We start from the raw sequence: 24228 nt of genomic DNA, 5'->3' as shown, positions 1-24228 counted from the left end.
GATCATCAGTGACCGTTTGCTAACGCCACTGCCGGTCACTATTTCGTCCCCCTCTATCTCTTTTCCTCTCTCTCATTGTTCTCTAAGTTTTGCATTGGGAACTGAAGACAAGAAACCAACCCGATGATAAAGGAAACATCATGCTTTTGACTGATAGAAATAACTGAGGGGGACTTCCCACCCTTTCTTACACATCAAGTTGTGAGCAATTGTGAGCGGAAAACGTGGGAGGGGAACGACCACACTTTCTCGCAATCCCACGATTTCTCTGACTTCGAGATTGCCAGGCGAGAAATCGTGGGCTGCGAAATGATAATGACAGTGGCGTTAGTGAAGTCATCAACAGTAATGGCACTGAAACATATCTATTTATTGTTCTGATTCACATAAGATGGATCACTGCAATACATCGACCTCAAATCAGATTCAACATGATCAGAATCATTAGCAAACAACGAAATTACGGTAATATGTATAACCCAAACAGAAATACTGATGAGTGATACATTATAAGATAAGATGAGATAATATGACTTGAACCGAATCGTTTCCCAAGGGATGTTGGGAAAAACATAAAAATAAATGTAATAATACTAAATAAATAAAAATGTTTCACAATGCTTGACCCTCACGTAGGGAGTGTCAAAACTGGACCAAATAGTTTTGATGATGTATGTTGTGATGAAATCACCTTTTCTGTCACCTGGCATTAAGTTATTTAGAATGATATTCTTCATATCATTCTTTCTCATTTGTTCATCTGTTTGTGCCAGCATCCTTCCGCACGCAAGATTGCACTGAAAATAGTATAAGTTTCATAGAAGACACTCAGAACATGAAAACTTTACTGATTTCAATAGAATGGGAAAAACAACAACAACAACAAAAAACAAAAACAACCAGCCAAGTAAACACACAAAAGGACACACACACACACACACACACACACACACACACACACACACACCTTTTGCCCAGTTTCCCCCAACCCTCCATTCATTCACATCTCCCACCCCTTCTAACCGATATTACTCAAACGTATTCATAAATACTTAACAAAATGTCTTCAATCACCGATATGTGTGACGGGACATTAAACAAAAATTCACACACACACACACACACACACACACACACACACACACACTCACTCACTCACTCACTCACTCCCGGCACTCGCTGTCAATGTTTTATACCGGTACTGTGCCATCACCTTTACCATCTATTGTTCATGTCATCGCAAGTGGCAATCATGAACGTCGTTATCGTTGCCCTCCATTTCTCGTTTCTTTTTCTCTCTATCATTTTTTTCCCCCCAGGATTTGTACTGGGAAAAGAGAAGAACTCATCTCCGATGACAAAGAAAATATTTTTGATTAAAATAAGGGTGATTTTCCAAGCTTTCTCACACGCGTCCCCCATGATTTCTCGCGAGAAAACGTTGGAGGGGAACGACCACTCTTTCTCGTAATCCCACGATTTCTCCAACATTGCGAGAAATTGTGGGCTTACATCCCCATTTGATAAAATGAACCCGTCCGGGTCAGCGAGCATTGCGATTGGTCTAAAAGCGGTATGCGCCCTAAGATGGCGGTTGTGGTCGTGGTCGTGTTCCCGTGGTAGGAGTGCACGAGGTGAAGATCTGGAGTGGTGAAATCGTACAAAACTGCAATATTTTACCTTAGTTTTGTCAGCCTTTTACATATTTCAATGGAGGACGATAATCCTTACGAAGCTCTGCCGCCTTCCAGCACAATGACAACCCACATGTTTGCTGGCGCAGCTGCGGGAGTCCTGGAGCACAGCGTGATGTACCCTGTGGATTGCGTAAAGGTAAGGTCTTCCTAACGTGCACGTGTACCAAACAACCGACCCGAATTATCAGCCGACAGGTCTTTTAGGCATATCTTTGACATATAGTTTGACCTTACTCACGTTAACTGTAGCATTTTCCACAGATAAAAGTTTAGCAATTCTGACCACATGTTGGAATGGGAAATGCTTGGTATTTGGTTTTCACAGTCATTGAACTAGAAAATACCAACTTGTCCTGTTGGGTGAACACCGTCGTACGGATATATAACTTTGTTAACTCGCAATGTCATCAACAGATATACGTCCACGACTCCATCTTTCAAATGTGAGTTAAAAATTGATTTGTTAAGCAATATTTAAACTAGATTTTTCTCTCCCATGTCATCTCTCTCTCTCCTCTCTCTCTGTGTCTGAATTGCAAAAAACCCACAAAAAAAACAAAAAAAAAACCAACAAACAAATCTGTACCCTTTTCAATACAGCTCCAGCGCAGAGAAAAGATTTGTTTGGCATACTGATGACAGAAAATGAAGATATGATACTTTCACTTGCAAAATATGTATCAGAGGCAATAAATATACGGAAAACGTCCATCATTGTATTTGTATTTCTTTTTATCACAACAGATTTCTCTGTTTGAAATTCGGGCTACACTACCCTTTTTTTTTTTTTTTTTCCTGTGTGCAGTTTTATTTGTTTTTCCTAACCAAGTGGATTTTTCTACAGAATTTTGCCAGGCACAACCTTTTTGTTGCTGTGGGTTCTTTTACGTGCGCTAAGTGCTTGCTGCACACGGGACCTCGGTTTATCGTCTCATCCGAATGACTAGCGTCCAGACCACCACTCTAGGTCTGGTGGAGGGGGAGAAAATATCGGCAGCTGAGCCGTGATTCGAACCAGTGCACTCAGATTCTCTTGCTTCCTAGGCGGACGCATTACCTTGCCATCACTCCACACTCATTGGTCCAAATACTCAGTAATCTATTGAAAATAAGTATGGGTTCTATGAGGAAAAAAGCATGGATAAAATGGAAGGGCTACATTTGGATGGTCAGTCTCAACATTGTAATTATTTGATGTGTTCGTTTTGATATGATGGGTTTTGATGTTGAGGCATGAATAATTATTTCAGGATTTCTATGTACTTTAGTGTGTGTTTGTATTGATATGATGTGTGTCGATGTTACATGCGTGAATATTTATTATTATGATTTATCTGAACTTTATTTTCTGTGTACTGAAAAAAGGCACATTATCCCCCTGTCACATGTACTTTAAGCTAATGACAAAGAGCCAAAGTGTCTCAGATTTCTTATTAGTTTATGTTGTTTCAGTTCTGTTCTTTTTTGTTTGTTTGTTTTTTTGTTATGTGTGTGTGTGTGTTTTCTGTTCCATTTTTTTATCTATTTTGCACCATTTTGTTCTGATTAGTACCTACTATGTCACCAGAGCTTTTCAGTTAATGATATTAAACATTTCAGTGTTCAGTGTTCTCTCTCTCTCTCTGTGTATGTGTGTGTATGTACACATTCTCTCTCTGTCACTGTATATATATATATATATATATATATATATATATATATATATATATATATACAATGTATACATGTAAAGTGGAACACACACACACACACACACACACACACACACACACACACACATACATACACATAGAGGACAGGTACCATTGGGGGGAGGAAATATCTAGTTTAAGATTGTGTTTGAACAATTAAAATTTATTTATTTTATTTCAATGATGATGTAGTGGAGGTGTGTCTGATACTTTGTGGAGGAGATATCCAAAACTAAGGACCACAATGTACAACATAAATATGTATAAAATAACCATGGGATTTGGGTCAGTTTGTGTTGATGCAGGATTTCAAACATTTTTCAGATGAAGAACACAGTCCAGTACAGGGCAGGTGTTCTAATCAGAATGTTTGTTGCACACTTGTGTACAATGAATATAAACAGATTGATGGTTCAATAGACTGATAAGAGTAGTGCACGGGTTGAGTCTGATGCTGTGAGGGTGATCAGATAGGCTAATCATTAGCAGAAAGAATCCACTGCACACTTGTCTGTCTTTGGCCGGTGTGGTGTGCCATGACAGCTGCCTCCAAACTGCTCTGTCTAACACCAGCTTTAAACAGTGTCGTTTTGAAGTTGAAGTTGAATATGATCTAATTATAGATCGAACTAAGTTCGTGTTCTATTATATTTTAGTGTCCTTCAGAGGTATTTGACTTTCAGGTTTGCTTTCTGAGTTATTTTTCTTAAACTGTGTTTGGTAACCTTAAACAGAAAATTTATATCACACAAATGCACACGCACATGCACATATGCCTGCTCACGCGCACACACACACACACACACACGCACACGTACACACACACACACACACACACACACATACACACACACACACACACACACACACACACATAAAAAAAAAGTGGAGACAGAGCGACTTAAGTAAAGTGTGTAACCGTAGGAAGAATGCTGAGATTTACATTTAGAGTTAGACAGATGTATCATGTAGGTCTTGCATTTAAATCTTTCATAATCATAGTCATACTCATTCTGATAGACAGCCAAATAGGAGCGTTAAATTACTCTTACACAACTTGTGAAAAAAGGATATGACTAGAGTCACGTAGTATGAGAGGAAGCAGCCAATCACTGACTGAGTCAGCCATGTAGACACAGGATGATCATTAGTGGGCGACTGGAATGGATACACAAAATTATTTTTCTGTGTTCAGACAGTCAACCTTCACATAATTTTCAAATGTCTTGCCATAGAGGTTTTACACCTGTCACCACACAGGGGACAAGCTGATGCCTTTATCACAACATGCAGTATAATCACACTGTTACGCAATCCCCCCTCCCCCATCCCCTCCTACCAGCTAAAACAGGACATTTATGGGGTAATTTTTTTTTATCCTTATGTTTTTATAAATTGACAGTTTGTTAATATTATAATTTTTCATACTATTGTAGTATTAATGATAATATTCTTAAATCTGACAAAAAGATATCTGATAATATTCTTAAATCTGACAAAAAGATATCTCAGACTATACTTTACAAAACCGTTCATCTTGGTTAAGCAGATACATTTCTGGATAATTGTAATCTTAGCATGTCATGCATTGGCAAAATCATTTTGAAGTAGTTTTTGGTAGCTTTGATTTTAACTCTGCATCTTGATCTTGACCAGTGTTGTTTAACAAGGGGTGTTTTGAAGACAAAATTGTTTCTAAGTAAGTCTTTGTTTGCTTTAAATTTGATTTAAACCTGCATGTCGACAAGTGATGTTAATCAAGGGATGTTTTGAAGACCTGTGAGCTGGGGTGGATGGACTGAGTTTTAAAAAATTTTTTTATCAGAACGGGCTTTGTCATGCTGTGTCTGTTTGCATGGTCATGTGTTGGTTTGATTCAGGTTTCCCCTGTGTTCAATGACGTTGGCAAAAAAAAAAAAAAAAAAAAAAAGAAAAAGAAAAAAAAAAGTTGTTGACCATTGCTGAGTAACTCTTGCTTGAAGTGGTGGTACTGGGACATACTTTTTTTTTTTTTTTTTTTTTTTTTTTACTACCCTTACAGTGCTGACTCGTGTACATATCGTGACTCCAGCTTCACTGAATAAATTTGTTTTATCCAAACATTTTCAGACCTTGCTAAAATTTTGTATAATCCAGACAAGCTGGGATCACTGACAGCACAATATATATATAATAATATATATTTTTTTTTACACGTGTGTAATGTATTAATATTATATATATATATATATATATATATATATATATATATATATATATATTAAGTGTCTGGAACATATGTTTTCTATTTTTTGGCACAGAATCAAAGTTTGAGATAACAGTACTTAACAACATATGTGTGTGTGCAGCACACACATAATTTCCCTTTTCACTGAATGATACAGAACGAATAAAGGAAGAGTTTGAATGTATATAATATATAATTAATAGTTATGATATATATATATTTGTGTATGATGTAGACAGAGAGACTCAGGAGGGAAAGATGAAAAGGCCTTTGATCGGTATTGACTTCAAGACAGAAAGAGAGAGAGAGAAGCTTGTGAAAATTTATAAAATGTGCACAGATGCCCACCGACAAATGATTTTATGTACTCAGATGACTGCCAACAAAATTCACACACACACACACACACACACACACACACACACACACACACACACACACACACACACATACACACACTCAAGAGATAGAGAGATAGTGAGAGAATTTATAGATTTCAGTGAGATAGAGAGATAGTGAGAGAATTTATAGATTTCAGAAGTATTTTGCTGAGTCACAGTTAACTCTGGATTTTTGTGATGAAAAGCTCCCCTCTCTGGCATCAATTTTCAAGGAATCCAGGACATCAGTATGGACAGATAGAAACAGCTTGGTTTCCAGGGTTAGACAAGAGCTTTGGACTTGAAAACTAAAATAGATAAATTATAGATAGATATTTTTAAATGAATAAGAAAAAGAAAATTTAGAAGGCATGTTTGACTTTACTTAGTTTTTTTGTTTTTACAAAGCCAAGTAAGGACTCGTATTAAGGTATTCTGCTGAAGGGTACAAGGAAACAGGATGTAATTTTATTGCTTGTGGTTGTAGGATTTATGGGTTTGGTAACCACTAGTGAGTCAGCAAAAAAGGAATAGCTTCCTCATGTTTATCAGCTCTGTTAAATCAGAAATATATATGAAAGAAAATAAAGAAAAGAGTTCTTCATGTCAAGAAATACTCCAATAGGTTGCATGCAGTCAGCCCTTTATTCTTTTTGTGTTATTTACATCCAGGTCCGCTTTAAAGTTTAATCAGGCATTATCATACCAGATCTATGAGAATCTGGTGTGTGTGTGTGTTTGTGTGTGTGCGTTTGTGTGTGCGTGTGTGTGTGTGTGTGTGATTTGTCAATAGACAGTAGGCATCAGAAGTTAAAAATCCAAAGTTTCAACTGTCAAGTCAACGTCAGACAGTGTCTCAACCCTCATGCTACAGAGAGGGGACATAGAGTGATAGACATACATGTCTTCAATCTGTGTCAGTGTCATTGACATATATATCATATATCTTCAATCCACATCAGTGTCAGACATACTTGTCCCAATCTGTGCCAGCGTCATAGACATGCATGTCTTAAATCCGTGTCAGTGTTAGGTGGTTATGTTTTATGGATCCAAATGTATTCAAGTTACAGTTCCTCACAACCTAAACAGTGTATGGGTGAATAAGCAAGAGAATAAAAACCAGCACAGTGACAGAATTAAAGACCCACTCCTTCAAGTGAAGGAATGCACACATGAAAGACTGCACACGGAAGCTGCAGCCATTAAATGTTTATCAAGTACAAGAAAGGTCAAAGCAGCTGAGGCCAAATGGAAGACGTGTGAGCAGTAAGCCAAGCTGTTAATGTTGGAGTGGCATACGATAAACCCTTTCCAGGCATGTGTTTCAGACTCGCATGCAGTTGTGTTGGCGAGGAGTACAGAGTGTTGTAACTAGTTCTTTCTGTGCATTTGTGTCAAACTTGATGCAGTTGTGTAGAAAAGGTGTATGACTTAACTCTTTCCATGCATGTATTTCAAACTCACATGCAGTTGTGTAGAAGAGGAGTAAGACTAACCCTTTCCGTGCATGTGTTTCAGACTCACATTCAGTGGTGTCTGAGAGGGATACAACAAACTCCTTCCATGCATGTGTTTCAGTCTTGCAGGCAACTGTTGGAGAGGGTTAAATGATTCTTTCCATGCATGTGTTTCACACTTGCAGGCTACTGTGTTGCAGAGGAATCTGGAATGTTTTGACTCTTTCCATGCATGTGTTTTAGACTTGCAGACCACTGTGTTGGAGAAGGATATATCAGTGACACTTCCCTTGCACTTGTGTTTCAGACTCGCATGCAGGCGCTGGTGCCTGACCCCAAAGCAGACTACCGGAGCCTGATGGATGCTGCCAACAAAATTGTGCGCTACGAAGGTCTGCGTAACACTATGCGAGGGTTCAGCGCCATGGTGACAGGGGCAGGGCCCGCCCATGCCATGTACTTTGCCTGCTACGAGGAAGTGAAGAAAAAACTGAGCGGGGGACAGCAGGGCAACCATCTGGCCAATGGTGAGAGGCTTTGAGGAGATGGCCTCTGTCTTGAACTCTTGTTCCTTATTTCACAATATAAGTTTCTGTCTTTGCTGTGGATTGACAGTACCTCACAGCTATGTCTGTATGTATATTTAATTATTACATTGTACAAAGACAGAAACATTCTGTGATATTGAAACTGACTACCTTTTCCTTACTGGGGGAAAAAGCTTTAAAGTAGAAAGGTTTAAACTCTTGAATACGTTTTAAGCTGTCAAGCTATATGTTACTGTCAGTGAAACAGAGGGAACAGCGAACATTATATTATAAAATTATAAAGAGAGATCTGTACTGTACCCAGTATATAATATAGTTTATACACATTCACAGTGTCCTGTATTAATCACATTTTTAACTGACTGATTCCAAGCTGCTTTTCTTTTATCCACTAATTTTACTAAGTTTGAACTGCTGTAATATTTTAGATGGTTTTGAATGTGAAGAATTACTGCTCTAGTGTTCACTGATTGTTCAAAATTCATTGCTGTATTGCTACATATTACTTTGGTTTAGATTGTTGCATGCTACATTGGAAGGTGTATTCAATATACTAAATTTTATTAACAAAATTTTTTTTTAAGTATAAGGAAAAGTAGGTTTTTCATATGTGCCTAAAATGTAATGTAAGGTAGTTTCTGTGTGAGTGTGTCTGTATGTTTCTGAATCTCTGTTTACATACTTATGCACTAATGTCTGTCCCATTAGATAAGACAAGAGAGAGTGTGGAGTGATGAATAATGAATTCTACATCAAAGTTGGTCTTTATTGCTTGACAGTCTGGAGCTGTCCCTGTCTCCATCTGTAGATCTGTCTCTCTCACTCAGTCTGTCTGTCTCTGTCTGTCTGTCTTTTATCTATCTGTCTTTCTGTCTGTCTGTCTCTATCTGTTTTTCTTTCTTTCTGTCTCTGCCTCTCTCTCCAGATGGAGATTTATGAACAATGATTCATGCATGTGTACATCTACATCAGTACATGTAAGCAATGTATGTGTCTGTGTCATTGTCACAGGTGTAGCTGGGTGTGCAGCCACATTGTTGCATGATGCCGTCATGAATCCTGCTGACGGTAAGAAAAACACTGATTCCTTCTGTTTTTCACCATGCCTCTTGTCACGTCGTTTCATTTCTTCAGGCCAGGCATCTGCTCTTTTTTTTTTCTTTTTTTTTTTAACAGATGTAGTGTGGCATATGTGTGTAGCATGGTCTGACACCTTGAACAGAAAAAGTAACTGAAACTGTCTGCTGTATATGTTACATGGGGACATATGATTGATGTCTGTGTTGTCACTCTCACATTGTTGGTGATATTTTGATGTGTTCTCAAGGCCTGACCAGTGCACTGGTTTATGTGTAGGTTAGGCGTCTGCTCCTTTTAAAACCAACTGGTATTTATTTATTTTAAAGCTGATCTGGTGTAAGATATGGAACAGTCCAAATGCTTTTATACTTCTTTGAAGTTGCAATTGAAAACTGAAGTGTGTTCACTTGCTATATTATCTCCCCCTCCCCCTCCCCCCCCCCCCCCTTTTTTTTTTTCCCTTTCTCTCTCTTATTCTCTGTTGTCTGTCTCATCTTCTTCACTGATATTGTGTTCCGAAGAAGTCTGAACGAACCCTCTCTGTTCTGTCGTGCTTTCATAATTTTCTCCCACTTTTGTTCTGCTGGAGTCCAGTTTTAGGCCTTCATTTTGTTTTGATCATCATCATGCCTTTCACCCTCTTTCAACTCACTTGATAACTTGTTTATTATCTACACACACACACACACACACAGACACACACACACACACACTCACACTCACTCACTCACTCACTCACTCTCTCTCTCTCTCTCTCTCTCTCTCTCTCTCTCTCTCTCTCTCTCTCTGAGGTACACATATTTGATGTAAGCATAGCGTGATGTCCTATAATGCATAAAGTGATGCATAGTACATCTGAATAAGTGTCAGTGTACCAAGTTAGTGTTTCACTTTAACTGTGTACAGTGTAGTGTTTCAGTGTGTGAAGTTGACATAAAAATAACTGTATTGTTTCTTTCTGTGTATGTAGGTCAAGGCAAACACAGATGTCAGTTGGCTTATACAGAGACAGTAGTCAAAGTAAACATACACTGATACAGATAAGAAAAACACGAAGATTCAAAGGGTTTGTCACAGAGAGAGAGACAGAGGGAGAGAGAGAGAGAGAGAGTGTGTGTGTGTTTGTGCTGGCTTGAACTCAGTGTGAGAGTGAATCAAAATGATGATATCATCTAAAATGAACTTGTTACGACCAATGCATGCACATTTTCTGAGCATACCACTACCAGCTATATCAGTAACAATGTATTTGTACATGTATGGGTTTACCTGTCCACACATACGTGTTTAGTGATCAACATGAAGGCATATTAAAACAGCAGAAGGAGACTTACAGAAATGCATGCAGCTTCATCATTCAGCCAAACTGAACGTCAATTATTCAGAATAGGTATTTTCTTAATGTCAGTTATTCAGAATAGGTATTTTCTTGTGAATATCAGTATGTGTGCAGCTACACTGTATCTATAGGTAAGTGATTTCACAAGATCTTGTTGCATAGAACAGTGCCCTGTTTTACTGATCTTCTGTTCTTTTTCATGATGTCCTGTCAACCTGAATATCCGTTGTTATATTCAAAATAGGTATTTTCTTGTGAATACTAATATGTGTATTATCTAGACAGTATAACTAGGTGATTTCACTGGATCATGTTGAATAGAACAATACCTTGATTCACAGATGTTTTGTCTTGTTCTGTTTCCATGATGTCCTGATCTCTTGCTGCTGGTCTGGCCTATGCTGACTGACTCATTGATGTTGCTGCAACTTTGTGAACTGAATCAACTGCAACATTCATTCATTGATGCATCAACAACATGCACTGAACTGGTGTACCATCTTCATGCGCTGAACTGCTTTGCCAACAACTGAACTGATGTACAAACGATGTGCACTGATGTGCGTGCCCTGACTCAACTCTTTGTGACTTTCTCCTGTCCCACGCTGGATGTTTCAACACTGCTGTGATGAAATTGGGGGTCCTGGTTCTGTGGACTGCTGTGACCTCTTCTGTCATCTTGTAATAATCCGTGGATTTGGTCATGTGGCTTCCACCTGACATCTTTGTCACGCCTGAATGGTCTGACCTCTCCATTTGTATGGTCTCCATTTGTGTGTGTGTGTGTTGGTTTTTTTTCTCTTTTTTATTTTTTTTGTGGATCTTTTGTCATGGCTGTGTGAATTTTTTTTGTGTGTTTTTTTTTCTTCTTTTCCTTCTCTTTTCCCCATTCTTTGCTGCTGCTATTTGTGTGTGCGTGTCGGCGTGTGACCAGTGGTGAAGCAGCGCATGCAGGTGTACGGCAGCAACTACAGGACGTGTTTGCAGTGCATGACGCATGTGGTGCAGCGCGAGGGGTTGTGGGCCTTCTACCGAAGCTACTCCACTCAGCTGGTGATGAACATCCCCTTTCAGACCACACAGTTCGTCACCTACGAGATCATGCAGGACCTGCTGAACAACGACCGCGCCTACAACCCCTTCACCCACATGTGTTCCGGCGCTGTGGCAGGCGCCATCGCTGCCTCTATCACCATGCCGCTTGATGTGTGCAAGACTCTGTTGAACACGCAGGAGACATGCGCCCGCACTCACCTCACCTACATCAATGGCATGGCCTCGGCCTTCAGGACTATCTACGAGTTTCGTGGGATGCGTGGGTTTTTCCAAGGTCTTACGGCGAGAGTGGTGTACCAGATCCCGTCGACAGCCATCTCGTGGTCGGTGTACGAGTTCTTCAAGTTTGTGATGACGCATCGGAGTCACGTCGACGATGGAGGCTACTTGTCGGCACCCGTTAGCAATGTTAACGGTGTGAATGTGCATGCCGTGTCTACCCTCAGGTGAGTTTTTTGTCTTCTTTCGTGCAGTTTGCCTTTCAGTGTGTGAACAGTGTGGGACTTGTGTATCTTTTTCTCTTTTTCTTTCTTTTTTGATCTAGTGCGTGTTATCAAAAGCCAAACATGATGATTTATTTATAAATGTGTCACTGTTACACATACATTTATTTAAGAGTCTTGACAGGTAACTGGACTCACAGTTTGCATGATGATACTCAGTATACTTGCCACTGTGGCAAAGCAGTTATATTATCATGGACTGACTCAGTGTGAGCACATTGTTCTTGAAGTTTCTGGGTTTTACCCAGAGCTGAGTGTCCTGTAACTGTGAGCTAAAATGGTAAACCTGGGAGCAGGACCACACAGTCATTGGAGAGCCATTCACATTGTCAGTTCATGGATCCATGCTTTTTCTGCCATAGCGTTGCTCAGATTTCTTGACCAAACTGGCCCTTATTGTCAAAATATATATTATGAAAGTGAAAGGAAGCAAAAACTGAAAGAATGTAGCTTTGTGTATTCCCATGACTGAGAAAGGATATAGAGCAGCTGCATCATTCTTATCCTTATTCAGTATTTTAAAAAAAGGAAGTTCTGAATGCAGAAGAATTACCTCAGATTCTTTGGCTTTTGAATGCAGAAGAATTACCCCATTTTCTGTGATCTCAGGTTATGTTCTCTTCCACTTCCCTGCTTGTTGTGAGTGGCAGCAGGCTCTAAACATAAGCAGGTGTCCAGCATGCTGGGGTTTTTGGTGTTTTTTTTAAAGCAGGTGTGGTGTGGCGTATATGGACTAGTCCGCCCGTTTTATTATTTTGAGTAGATGCAGTGTAGCTAAGTTATTTGGATCAGTCTGCACACTGGAACACCTCCATGAAACAAAGTGGGGAGGTGAGAGAGGTGGGAAGGAGGAGCAGGGGAACGTTTTTTTTAGACATGGTGGTGGTCTACCATCCCATTCCAGAAGGGGCTCTCACTCAGTCTGCCTCTGTGACAAAGTGATTATTGTCGGGAGACATTGTGTATGTGGTGACCCATGTGTACTGATTTGGCGAAAAAATCAGAATAGGCTCTATTGAAGTGACAGCTCAGCAGTGTTTTTTTGTTTTTTTTGTTTTATATTCCTATGAAAATAAACAAGACTTTTTTCTTTCTTTTTTTTTTTACTCTCTGTGACTGTTCTGACACTGTGACAGACTCTGCGTATCTTGTAAATTGTGCATTACCCAGTGAATCACTGGTTCAGAATAAGAAGTGAGATGATTTTCTGAACTTTTTTGTTTCTCTGATATAAGATTTCAGCTGTCAGTTGTCAGTGGATACAAAGAGTCAAATGACTGCCAAATACTGAACAGTGATAATCATTTTAAACTTTGTTTTAAAAACTATCAGAAGAATATTTGAATAACACGATTGCTGGAATTAAAATTAATGAAAATCAAAATGGGATGTGATTTTTATCATGTGCCTTTTTATATTGAGCTCATATGTTGCATGTTCTAGTGATTTTATTAGGTTTTATATGATTATGATAAATGTAGATATATTCATTTTATTGATAATTTAGGTAACTGAAGTGAAAGTAGAATCACTAGAAAAAGAACATTTTATGGAAAGAAAAAAAAATGACATGTAGATTTTTTCCCCTGTATTGACTGTTTTCTTCTGCAAAGGTAGCTGGGTGAAGATGAAATATAAGAAAAAATAACAATTGAATACATACACCATTACATTGATTATATATTCATATTGTATTGGAAAGAGAATTGGTAAGATGGAGAACTTGTTATTAGGACACTAGCATGCTCACAGTCACAGTTACACACATGTATGCATGATCATGATGATGTACATATTGACAAATGCATGCACATGACATGGGCAGAAGAGAGAGGGGGGGGGGATCAGTTACCAACGAAACATTTTAGTAAACTTACTTTCACTAGTTTCAGTCGAAGACAGGCAAACATATACATTTATACAACAGTTAGGTATGAACGATCATGAACGCTCAAATAAAACTTCAAATCAATAATGAGATTAAGAAATCAGCAGACACACTTGCCACACAGGCAGATATGATATGAGTTGATCAATATTAAAAAAAAAAAGAAAAAAAAAAAAGAAGAAGATTAAAAGGATTCCTTGTGCATATACTCAAACACACACACATTAGTACATTGTATGGATATCAGTCTTTGCACATGCAGTATACACATGTAGACATACTCTGTATATATAAAAGTTGTGGTTCTAAATGTAAAAAAACAAAAAACACACACAAAAAAAACATAAGTTGTATGAGGAAAGACAACAGGTTAGGGAACATAGCTTTCTTAAGATTGTGTGATATAGATTTTTTACTGAATAACTGTTTTTTTGATCGACAGTAAGGAGACAGTTCTAACGTGAGTACTGTTTGTGTTCATTTTTGCAGAAAATTCTTAAATTGTGCATGTTCATTTTTGACATTTTTTATCATTAATTTTATATTTTCACTAATTTCAATATTTTTGTGTTAATTAGATAAGCAGTAACTAATTAAATTGAAAGTACAATATTGCCATCAGAATTTTTTTTTTCAATGTTCATGACATTGTGTACTTCTCTCTAGGCTCTCTCTCTCTCTCTCTCTCTCTCTCTCTCTCTCTCTCTCTCTCTCTCTCTGGGCTCTCTCTCTCTCTCTCTGTCTCTCTGGGCTCTCTCTCTCTCTCTCTCTCTCTCTCTCTCTCTCTCTCTCTCTCTCCACAAGTTTATTTCATACATAGAAATTTTAATGCACATGTTCTGAAATCGTACTCTCTGATCTGTCTTCCAATTTCTGTTTTTGCCTCATTATGTCTTTCATTTTTCTTTCAGCACAGAATATGAGGATCTTCGTCTGGTCAGTGATTTGCACTGAAGCATCTCTAGAGACTGTTTGAAACTTGGTATCAGTTTCAGTAGCTCAAGGAGGTGTCACTGCGTTCGGACAAATCCATATACGCTACACCACATCTGCCAAGCAGATGCCTGACCAGCAGCGTAACCCAACGCGCTTAGTCAGGCCTTGAGACTTGGATCATTTTATAACCTTGTCGTTTTTTTCTGATTTTCTGTAAGTTGGGATATGTTGGTTCTGGTTATCCATTAATGAGACTGAGAGAGAGCGAGCAGAAAAAAAGTTTTGGGTAATGTTGTAAAACCTAAATTACTTAATAGAAAAATAATACACTGAACAGTGTTGTGTATTTAAAAACAACAACTATTATTCACTGTGACACTGGAAAGCCATCTTGAGTATTGCAAACTTCAGCTTGTTAAATGGATAGGAAACCAGGATGTGTTCTGTCATTGTGTAGGATTTTCTTTTAAAACAGGATTGTGGTTAGCTTTCATTGTGTATAGTCTATAGATAAGCAACAACTTTGGTCTTTAGTTTAAAAGAAGTTGATTCACTTTGCCTTTCTTACCAGTGTGTCGGTGTAGTGTACTTAAATGGATTGTGGTGTTGACGATGCTTTCTGTGTGTTTAAAGGGCTGAGTAACTGAATGCCTGGTAGCCTCCCTGATGACCTGAATGAAGAACTAAGAAGAAGAAGAAGAAGACTGCCACAGCAGCAGAAGTGAGCTGATTTTTGTGTTGGAGCCATGGAAACAGTAGACATGAACGACCACCATCACCACCACCAAGAGCCTGCTGAAAGACAGTTCTGACCCTGCGCTGTTCTGCTCCGCCCACCACCAATGATTACCCCTTTTGCTTTTCAAGAGCTCTTTGCCTATTGATTATCAGATTCGTTAATTCTAGAGCCCTTTTACCCATCATGTGGGGTATTGCTATTCTGTGTAAATAGGATACTGCCTTTGTTCTTCTATCTCTGTGCTGACAGGGTGGAAATGACAATGGCTGTGTGTGTTTATTCATCCGCAGCTGTTTCGATTGTACTGTGTAACAACAGTGCAACAGATGGCGGAGTTCATTGGTTTGTTGTTTCTGAAAACAACGCTTCACTGAGAATGTAAGGAAATTTGTGTGGTAATGTACACGCCTAACTTGGCAGAGTGGAGGCTTTATTTTTCTGTTTACACTTGGTGTACAGTACCTGTGGCTGAGAAAGATCAGTGGATTGGTTTCCTTTCTGTTTGTTTTGGGTTTCTGTGCATTTAAAAAAAATTTTTTTTTCATTTTGTGCTTATTCAGTTATTGTTTCAAGATATAATCAGACCTTTCATAGGTTGTAACTTTAAGGCAGTGGTAAATTCATTGAGCTACATTTCTTTTCCAGTTTTGTTTTGGATGGAGCTGCTTTCCAGGCATTGATTGAATCTAGATCTTTGTTGAGACATGGAATAGTGATTTTGGCAAATGGTGCGTGGAAAACTAGGCACTGTATGATCACAGCTGGTGTGATGACATAGAAACTGTGGGGCACAAAGTGGGAAATTAGTCAGAACTTTGAGAAATGATGAACATTATATAATAAGATACTAATAAATGTGCACCAAATCCTGTGCTGAAATTAATCAAAGGGCTTTCATGTCCAAATTTCACTGTTTCAAAGGGATGAAAAGTGGGGTGGCGGGGAGGGAGTGGAGGGTCAGAGGACCTGTTTTGGACAGAGGTATATTTTCAAACATAAAATATACAGGAGGGCTAAAATTCCTCTTCCTGAACAGTTCGTGTGGTGGTTTTGTTTTGGGAAATGGTTAAACTGTGGTTATCTTGAAAAAATAATTATTGCTAGATCTGTAAATCAGCACTTTCCAAAAGAAATATGTAAACATAAAGGAACCAGGGCTTCTGATGGATCATAACTATGCGTCCATCATGCTTTGAAAATGGAAAGGACTCAGTGCATGTTAGTTGAGCTAGTCATGGGAATGTTCTAAACATTTTTAGAATGATCCTGTAATCTTGAATGAGGAGAATCCTGTATGGGAGCTTCAGTCTGACGCAAAGATTATCAGCTAAGAAGGAAAGTTGTTTCCCAGGAACCACATTGATTATGGCAAGAAGATTAGACATGCATGCCTTTGTATGTGTGCACCAGTGAGGAGTTTATTACAAACAATACTTTTGCAGCATAATACTTTTTTTTAGACCCTCCAAAGGTAATCTAGGACCCCATAGAATTATGCGAAAAAAGTTATTGTGGGACCCTAAAGATTTTTTAACACATCAGAAGCCTTGGGAACTTTGGAATCAGTTTGTAGTGCCTATGCTTGAAAATGCCTGAAAGACTGTTACAGTATTAGTTATTCAGCAGGTTTACTGCCCCTGTCTTCTCCCACCCCCATCTTCCACTTTCAGAAATTTGTGGTTCAGAAAACTGAGGCCAAATCTCCACTCAGCCCATTCTGTTATGTTTGTTTTTTTTTCTTTTGTCATCATTTTGCTCCTTGTTTCTTGTTTCATTGCGTTTATTTAAAACAGATATTTTATTGTATAATGCAGAGATTAATTACTGGTGGCAGATTAGAACAAATTCTGTTCTTTTTTTTTCTTTCTCTTTTTCGTTGTGTTTGTTTAATATATCGTGTATTTTGGCACGTAATTCTTTAATTGTGTTGCCAGTTCAAGTGATGGAACATTTAGTGATTTACTAAATGTGTTACCCAAGATTCCATCAGTACCGGTAATGCTGATGGCAGCACCGTACAAACGTGAAAGCGTGTGCTTTGTCTGTTTGATTGTTCCTTTGTTGGGGTTCCTGTCGTCTCAATGATTCAATGATTGGCATGAAATTTGTTTTGTATAGTTTTTTGTTTTGTTATTTTCCTTGTAATCGGAATGTAGTTTAAAATTTCGCTCTTTTTTTTTTTTTTTGCACACTTTTTCTGCTCACTCCCTCCTGGCCCTAAGTCCCCTCTCTCTTTGTAGTTGCTATGTATTAAAAGCATTCTCTCTTTTTTTTCTCTTATGTTGAAAATGTTTAAAAGGATTGGATGCTTGACCTTTCATGAATTACATTATTTTTACACTTAACAGAGACATTTAATCTTGTTTGCAAATGCACACGCAACACAGGAAACATAGCACACAAAGTCTATCACAAGCAGATTAGCATGCACACAGCATGCATATTACACACATGCACACACACACACGCATATGCACATGCACACACCATTTACGTTGCATCACATTATGGATTTGTATTCTGTATCCTATTGTCATTGTTCAGATGCATTATTTGAAGTTCTCATTTTTTATTGTAGTTTTTAATTATCATGTTGTCATATTTAGCTGCATCATCTTAAGTTCTCCCTCTTTTTTTGTTTTGTTTTTTGTTTCTTTTTCTTTCTTTTTTTCTTCATCATTTAGATGCATCATCTGAAGTTGGTGGTTTCCATTCAGTTAGCTCTCTCTTGTCACAAAGTTCGGCCGTATAAATTCGTGAACAAGTTGTTTGATCTATACATAGGTCTATGCTTGCCAGCAAAGTCACCTTTGAGTTGACCTATCTCACCAGCAGGTGTTGAAGTCAGCAAGAGAACCGTTACTTAGGTAGTGCCAGTGTCCCTTCTTCCTTCTCCCCTTCCCTCCCACCAAACCTCCCCCTGACCACCTCATCACCTACCCTCCATCTACCCCCATCATCCTCAGTGTTCTGCTTTCTCACATCTTGCTTCCCACTCTCCATCACTTGTGTTTTTGATGATTATACTGCTGGTGGGCAATTCAGTGTCTGCAATTGGTATTTGTTACACCAGTCAATGTTTTCTTTTGGGTCTGTTTTCTTTTATTACCTCCGTCTCCTGGTGGACAAGTCAACAAGAGGACAGTTACTTGATATGCCAGTCTTTTTTCTTTTTTTTTTAAATTCTGCCTGGTGCAATTTTTTTGTTTGTTTAACCACAGTGTGAATTTACATCCTGGTGGATCAGTGAACATGAGGACAGTTACTGTTACCCATCAGTGAATAGTGAACGAGCATTTAGATTATTTCGGTTATCAGCCTGGTGAGAACAAAACAAGTGAACAGGAGGACAGTTACTTGTTTTAATGTCACCAGTGAACGATGAGCATTTAGGTTTTTTTTTCTGTTGTGAACAAGTCAACAAGAGGACAGTTACTTGTTACGCCAGTGAATGAACTTTTAGTGTGTTTTTTTTGTGTTTTATTTTATTTTATTTTATTTTTTGCACCTGGTATCAGGACAGGTGAACATGAAGACAGTTACCTGTCCTGGCCAGGTGGAGATTCTCGTCATGTCATACCTGTGATGTGGTTGGAAGCAAAGTCAGCACGAGGACAGTTACTTTGTTTCTGCCACACTCTTTTTCTTTCTTTCTTTTTCTCTCTCTCTCTCTCTCTCTCTCTCTCTCTCGTCCTCCCACTCCTTAAAAATCGTGCGAGCGAACAAGTCAACGCGAGGACGCTTACTTGTCGTCACTGCCACCTCCCTGAAAAAGCTGATGTCTGTGATCAAAGGTTTTGTGTATTAGTGATGGTGTAATTATGTAATCTCGTTGATAGGAATACGCTGTCTACTACTTCTCTCGTCAGTGGACCAGCGATCCATTGGTTGTCATGTCAAACCCGAGGACATTTACATGACAGCCTGCTGTGTTCTGCCCGATACTGGTGAAGAAAATCTTATCTACTTGTGTGCGTAGGTGTTGTGTCAAAATGAGAACATTTTACATGACAGTTTTTTTGTTTGTTTTGTTTTTGTTTGAGATATGTTTACATGTGTTATTCTATGCAGCGTTTGTTTTGTCTGAGCAAGCAACAGTAAGGATTGGTGGGTGTTGAGTGAAATGATGGGGTGATGTATGCAGAGGAGAGGAGATTTTATGGATGAAGATATAATTATGCGCATGAGAAATGGGGAGAGAAGGGGGCTGTGTGTCAAAGTGAGGAAATTTGACACGCCACATTGTGTGTGAGGCTGTGTCTGGTGTGTGAAGAAAGAGGAATTTATGCATCAGACTGTGTGAAGTTGTGGAGAGTGTATGTGTCAAAATGAGAACATTTTACACTGATTGTTTGAGGTGGTGTGTATGCTAAAATATGTGCTGTGTGATGTGCTATGTGTCAAAATGAGGACATTTTACACATGAGATTGGAAACATATTGCTGTGTGGTATGTGTCAAAATGAGAACATTTTACATAATTTTTGGGTGAACTGGTGTGTGTGCTTAGATATGCATTATGTGGTGTGGTATGTGTCAAAATGAGGTCATTTTACACATGAGATTGTCAACTTTGTGCAGCATGGTATGTGTCAAAATGAGGACATTTTACACATACGTTTATTAATTGCGTGGCATTATCTGTCAGTGTTGAAGTAACAGACTGAAACAGTGAAAGCATTTCATGTGTTGAGTGACGTGTATTTGTTGTGTGAAAATGAAGGTAGTATATTCTATAAAACTTTGCGTGGCAGTTAGTGCATTATCATGTCAGAATGAATGCATTTTACGTGACAGCCAATAAAAATCATGAGAGATTTGGTGACTGGGTGTTGACATTTCAGAATTAGACAGATAATCCACTTCTGTCAGGCAGTGGGAAGACAGATTAGTTGTGTGGAACAGATTGAGTGAGGAGTATAACAGTCTGTTAGCAAATTAGTGGGTGTGTTACTGTTTAAAGTGGTTATACCCTTCCACTGAGATTGGTTCAATTAGCTAGTCTTGGTGCATGCGGTTTGTAGGAATGTTGTGTCTTAAGAGATGATTTGAATGCTGTTCTTGGATAAAGATCTCTCACTCAAACCCTGATGTATGAAATGCAGAACAAGCATTAAATGTTATCGTCTGAAAGATAAGTTGTAAGGGTCAGAAGGGTTTCTTTTTTCTTTTTCTTTTTTTTATCATGTCTTCAGACATGCAGTCAGAAAGCTCAGGGCTGTGACTGGATTTTGTGTTTTATTCTGTCTCGCTTGTGTGTTTCTGCCCAGCCACTGTAATCTTACACTTCCTAAATTCTTTATGTTCTGTAGTGATATCTATTATACTGTATCGGATGCAGTGTATTGTTCAAAGAGATGTCTCAGTATCTTGTGTTAAAACATTAGATGCAGGACATTGTTCAAAGAGATGTCTCAGTATCTAGCGTTACTTAGAACATGGTTGTGAAGATAACACAAGCAGTTGTGGGGTTTTTTTGGTTCGCTTTTCCTTTAAAAAAAAAAAAAAGAAAAAGAAAAGAAAAGAAAAAGGAACAAGAAGGGAAAAAAAGTTGTTTTTAAAGGTCTATTTTTCTGGGATGTACAATGCATCTGACACCAAGAGATAAATACCAAAGATATCAGTACGGTCTATAACATTTTACTTTTCTTCTTCTCTGTTGGTAGTTATTGCCCGTTCAGTTTCATTTATTGTTCTCAAGTTTGCTTTCAAAAGTGTGCACCATATTGTATAAATTATTAAACATTATGATATATAATGCAAGTAACCTACTATTTTCATTACTAACATCACTGTTTTTTGTGTTTGTTTTTTTTTCATATAGTATTCAGGGTTACATAGCCTAGTTAATGAAACATTGCAAGATTATTTTATTATGTATCATAAATCATTCAGTATTCAGGCACATCATATTGGTTCAAGGTGAAACATAACTTCAGTGGGGTTTTGAAAATATTATTTTTGTCATGTGTTAGAGTCCAGTCTAAAATTCCATTAACATTGCAAGTTGCGTTTTACTATGGTAGACATAAGACTCTGGTTAACAATTATAACTTCAGTGCTGAGATGAGTGTCTTTGGATAAAACAAATACATTTTAGTAAAAGTATGTATGCGAATGGACATCATGATGATAAAATTTCAGCTTGAAGGTTCTTAGAATTTTCAATAATAAAAGTATCAACAGATTTTGCCAGCCAAAACCAAAAAATAAAGAAAAGAAAAAAGCAACAACAAAAAACAAATGAACAAACAGATTTAAAAAACCAAAAAAAACCTTGAAATTTGATAAGAAAGAAAAAATGTGTGGTGTTCCTGAACATACACTGAACCTAACACTCAGACACTAATTTATGTTCACACACACACAGAGCCATCACACACAACACAACACACAGCAGTCCTGTTAATGTGTAAGAACAGAAGGAGATGGCTGTTACCTGCAGACTTGTACTTACCATGCAGCCTTGTGGTAACTTATAGAGCTCCCTGAGAACTAGGTTAAAAGCACTGGTTTGTCAACTCCCAACCCCACAAACCACCTCTCCTCCTGAGTGTTGAATCAGTGTCATGTGTCACAGCATGCATAGAGCTGTGGTAGTGTTGTCACTGGGCATGTCTTTCCACTACATCAGTCAGCTTTATGTTACTTTATAACATGAAGAAACCATGTGGAGTACCCGGCTATGGAAATGGTGGGGTGGGGATGGGGGGGTCCTGCAGTTGCACAGGTTGTGATTCTGAATGTACATGTGAATAAATTAACTAAAATATCATTCTTTGCATGCTCAGCCGTTGACTTTTTTTTTTTTAAAGTTATTTTATTCATCCAAACATGTTGTTGTTTTTTTCTTTTCTTTTTTTTGTTATTTGTGCTAGTGTCTTTTTTTTCATTGGTCTTTCATTCAGTTCACTGGATTCATCATAAAGTTTACAAAGTTACTGAAAAGATAACAGCTTTAAATAAGAGCAATAAATTTCTTGTAAACATTTGATATTATAATGAAATGAAATATAAAGTTACCACACACATGTACTGCCACAATTACAATAGACAGCAGCAAACATCCTGTACATTAATAAAGTGATCAGTCAGTTTTATTGACCCCAGACTTAGAAAAGAAGGAAAGAGAGCCAGAAATTGAAAGAATTAAAGAGAGAAATTAGAGGGAGAGAAAAAAATCCCAGCCAAACTTGTATGTATGCGCTTTTCACAATCAGTTGAAAACTATTCCCACACCAATGGTGGTGTTGTTCTTAAGTATGTTCTATGGCGAATGATCATGATGAAAAAAAAGAAAGAAAAAAAGTCATGTACACATATGAGATGACCAACATGATTCTAAAATGTCACAAAATGACATAAGGTCAGGTGAATGTCTGTGTTTTATATTGTATCTGTGTTGATGCATGGGTTCATGGACATTTATTCGCACTCCTGCAATTGGTCAACTGGTTGATAAAAGGTTACATTGTGCATATTGATAGGTCAGCAAGAAGGCCCCATGGATAAGTCAACGAAATACATAGTGGTTACAGATAACGAAGGAATGTCCAGAAATAGTCATGATTATCATACCACAATCAAAACATGATGGATTAATAAAACTGACTAATTAGATTTTTTTTGTTTTGATTTGTTGTTGTTGATGGCAGTTCATGGAAGTTATCTGTTGATGAAGACCATTGTATTAGGTAAAATAAGTGGCATTTAGTGTTAACTGATATCAGTCTGTGTAGGATTAATTTCTGTACCACAGACCCATGCATGCTGTCTCTCTCCCCTTCACATGTCTCTCTCTTTCTCTTTCTAACACATGCACACACAGGTCATTATGAAAGTGTTTCATTTTTCCTTCATGAAGGTTCTGTTTGTTGCTTATTTGCTTGGTTCTTATTCAACATAACGTGGCTTTGTTTCTGTACATTCTTTGATCTAATTACTGCATGAAACGTCTTTCATTGAACCCTTAATTGAAAGTAACCAACTAACCATTGAGAAAAAGGAAAGTTGAATAAAACCTTTTGTAGCGTTCATGAAGAGAATATATTTAAAGCATGTCAGTCTGTTGAAATGTGCTGTGCTGTTATGTTAAGTGAACTGTTTATTGAGTGAGGAATATTGTGGGAATCTCAGTATGGTTGTACCATATCAAAGTGAGGACATTTATATGGTGCCATGGTGAGAACATTGTGACAAGGTTTCGGGGTTTTTTGCGTGCAGAAATATGATGTAATATATAACGAGTTCAGGTTTGATTCCAGTCATTCAAACTTTTCAATCATGGGTTTGTTCTCCTGGCATTAAGAAAAGATGGAGGGCAGTTCCTCCTTCATGTATTTGTTGTAAATGTGAGTGTCCTTTGATCAAATAAAATTAATGACAGAATGCTTATTGAATGTTTATACCTTGTTTTTGATGTGAAGGGCGGATGGTGTATTGTGCTGAAAAAAAATGGATGAAAGTTTAATTGTGTGTGTTTGTGTGTGTGTAGAGAGAGATGTGTGTGAATGTGTGTTTCCCTGTATTTGCGAAGGTGGGGGTGGTTTCAGGGTCTACATATTAACATGAATGTGTAAGTTTGTATTTATATACATATATGTTTATAATCCTTAATATTGCTCATATTTTTGTGAGTTGTGTGCAAGGTTTGAGTATGTGTAAATTTGTCTTGTTTCCCTATTT

General features: G+C 38.0%; 1 protein-coding gene across 2 annotated transcripts; it reads left to right on the top strand.

Moving 5' to 3' along the window:
- Window positions 1–1595: 1595 nt before the first annotated feature.
- LOC143293532 (mitoferrin-2-like) lies at window positions 1596–23937 on the top strand. 2 transcript variants are annotated; one of them, XM_076604450.1, is made up of 6 exons: window positions 1596–1833; window positions 7763–7982; window positions 9015–9071; window positions 11357–11924; window positions 14312–14329; window positions 15439–23937. In XM_076604450.1, exons 1-6 carry the CDS (start codon window positions 1711–1713, stop codon window positions 15446–15448), a joined length of 996 nt encoding a protein of 331 aa, XP_076460565.1. In that variant the 5' UTR covers window positions 1596–1710; the 3' UTR covers window positions 15449–23937. The 2 variants fall into 2 exon arrangements, with proteins under 2 accessions (XP_076460565.1, XP_076460566.1); XM_076604451.1 differs by lacking the exon at window positions 14312–14329.
- The last annotated feature ends 291 nt before the right edge of the window (window positions 23938–24228 follow it).

This window comes from Babylonia areolata, chromosome 19, assembly GCF_041734735.1.
Source record: "Babylonia areolata isolate BAREFJ2019XMU chromosome 19, ASM4173473v1, whole genome shotgun sequence".
Taxonomy (NCBI): Eukaryota; Metazoa; Mollusca; class Gastropoda; order Neogastropoda; family Buccinidae; genus Babylonia; species Babylonia areolata.
The sequence above is the reverse complement of the archived record's forward strand: the minus strand, read 5'-3'. Positions and strand labels throughout refer to the sequence as shown.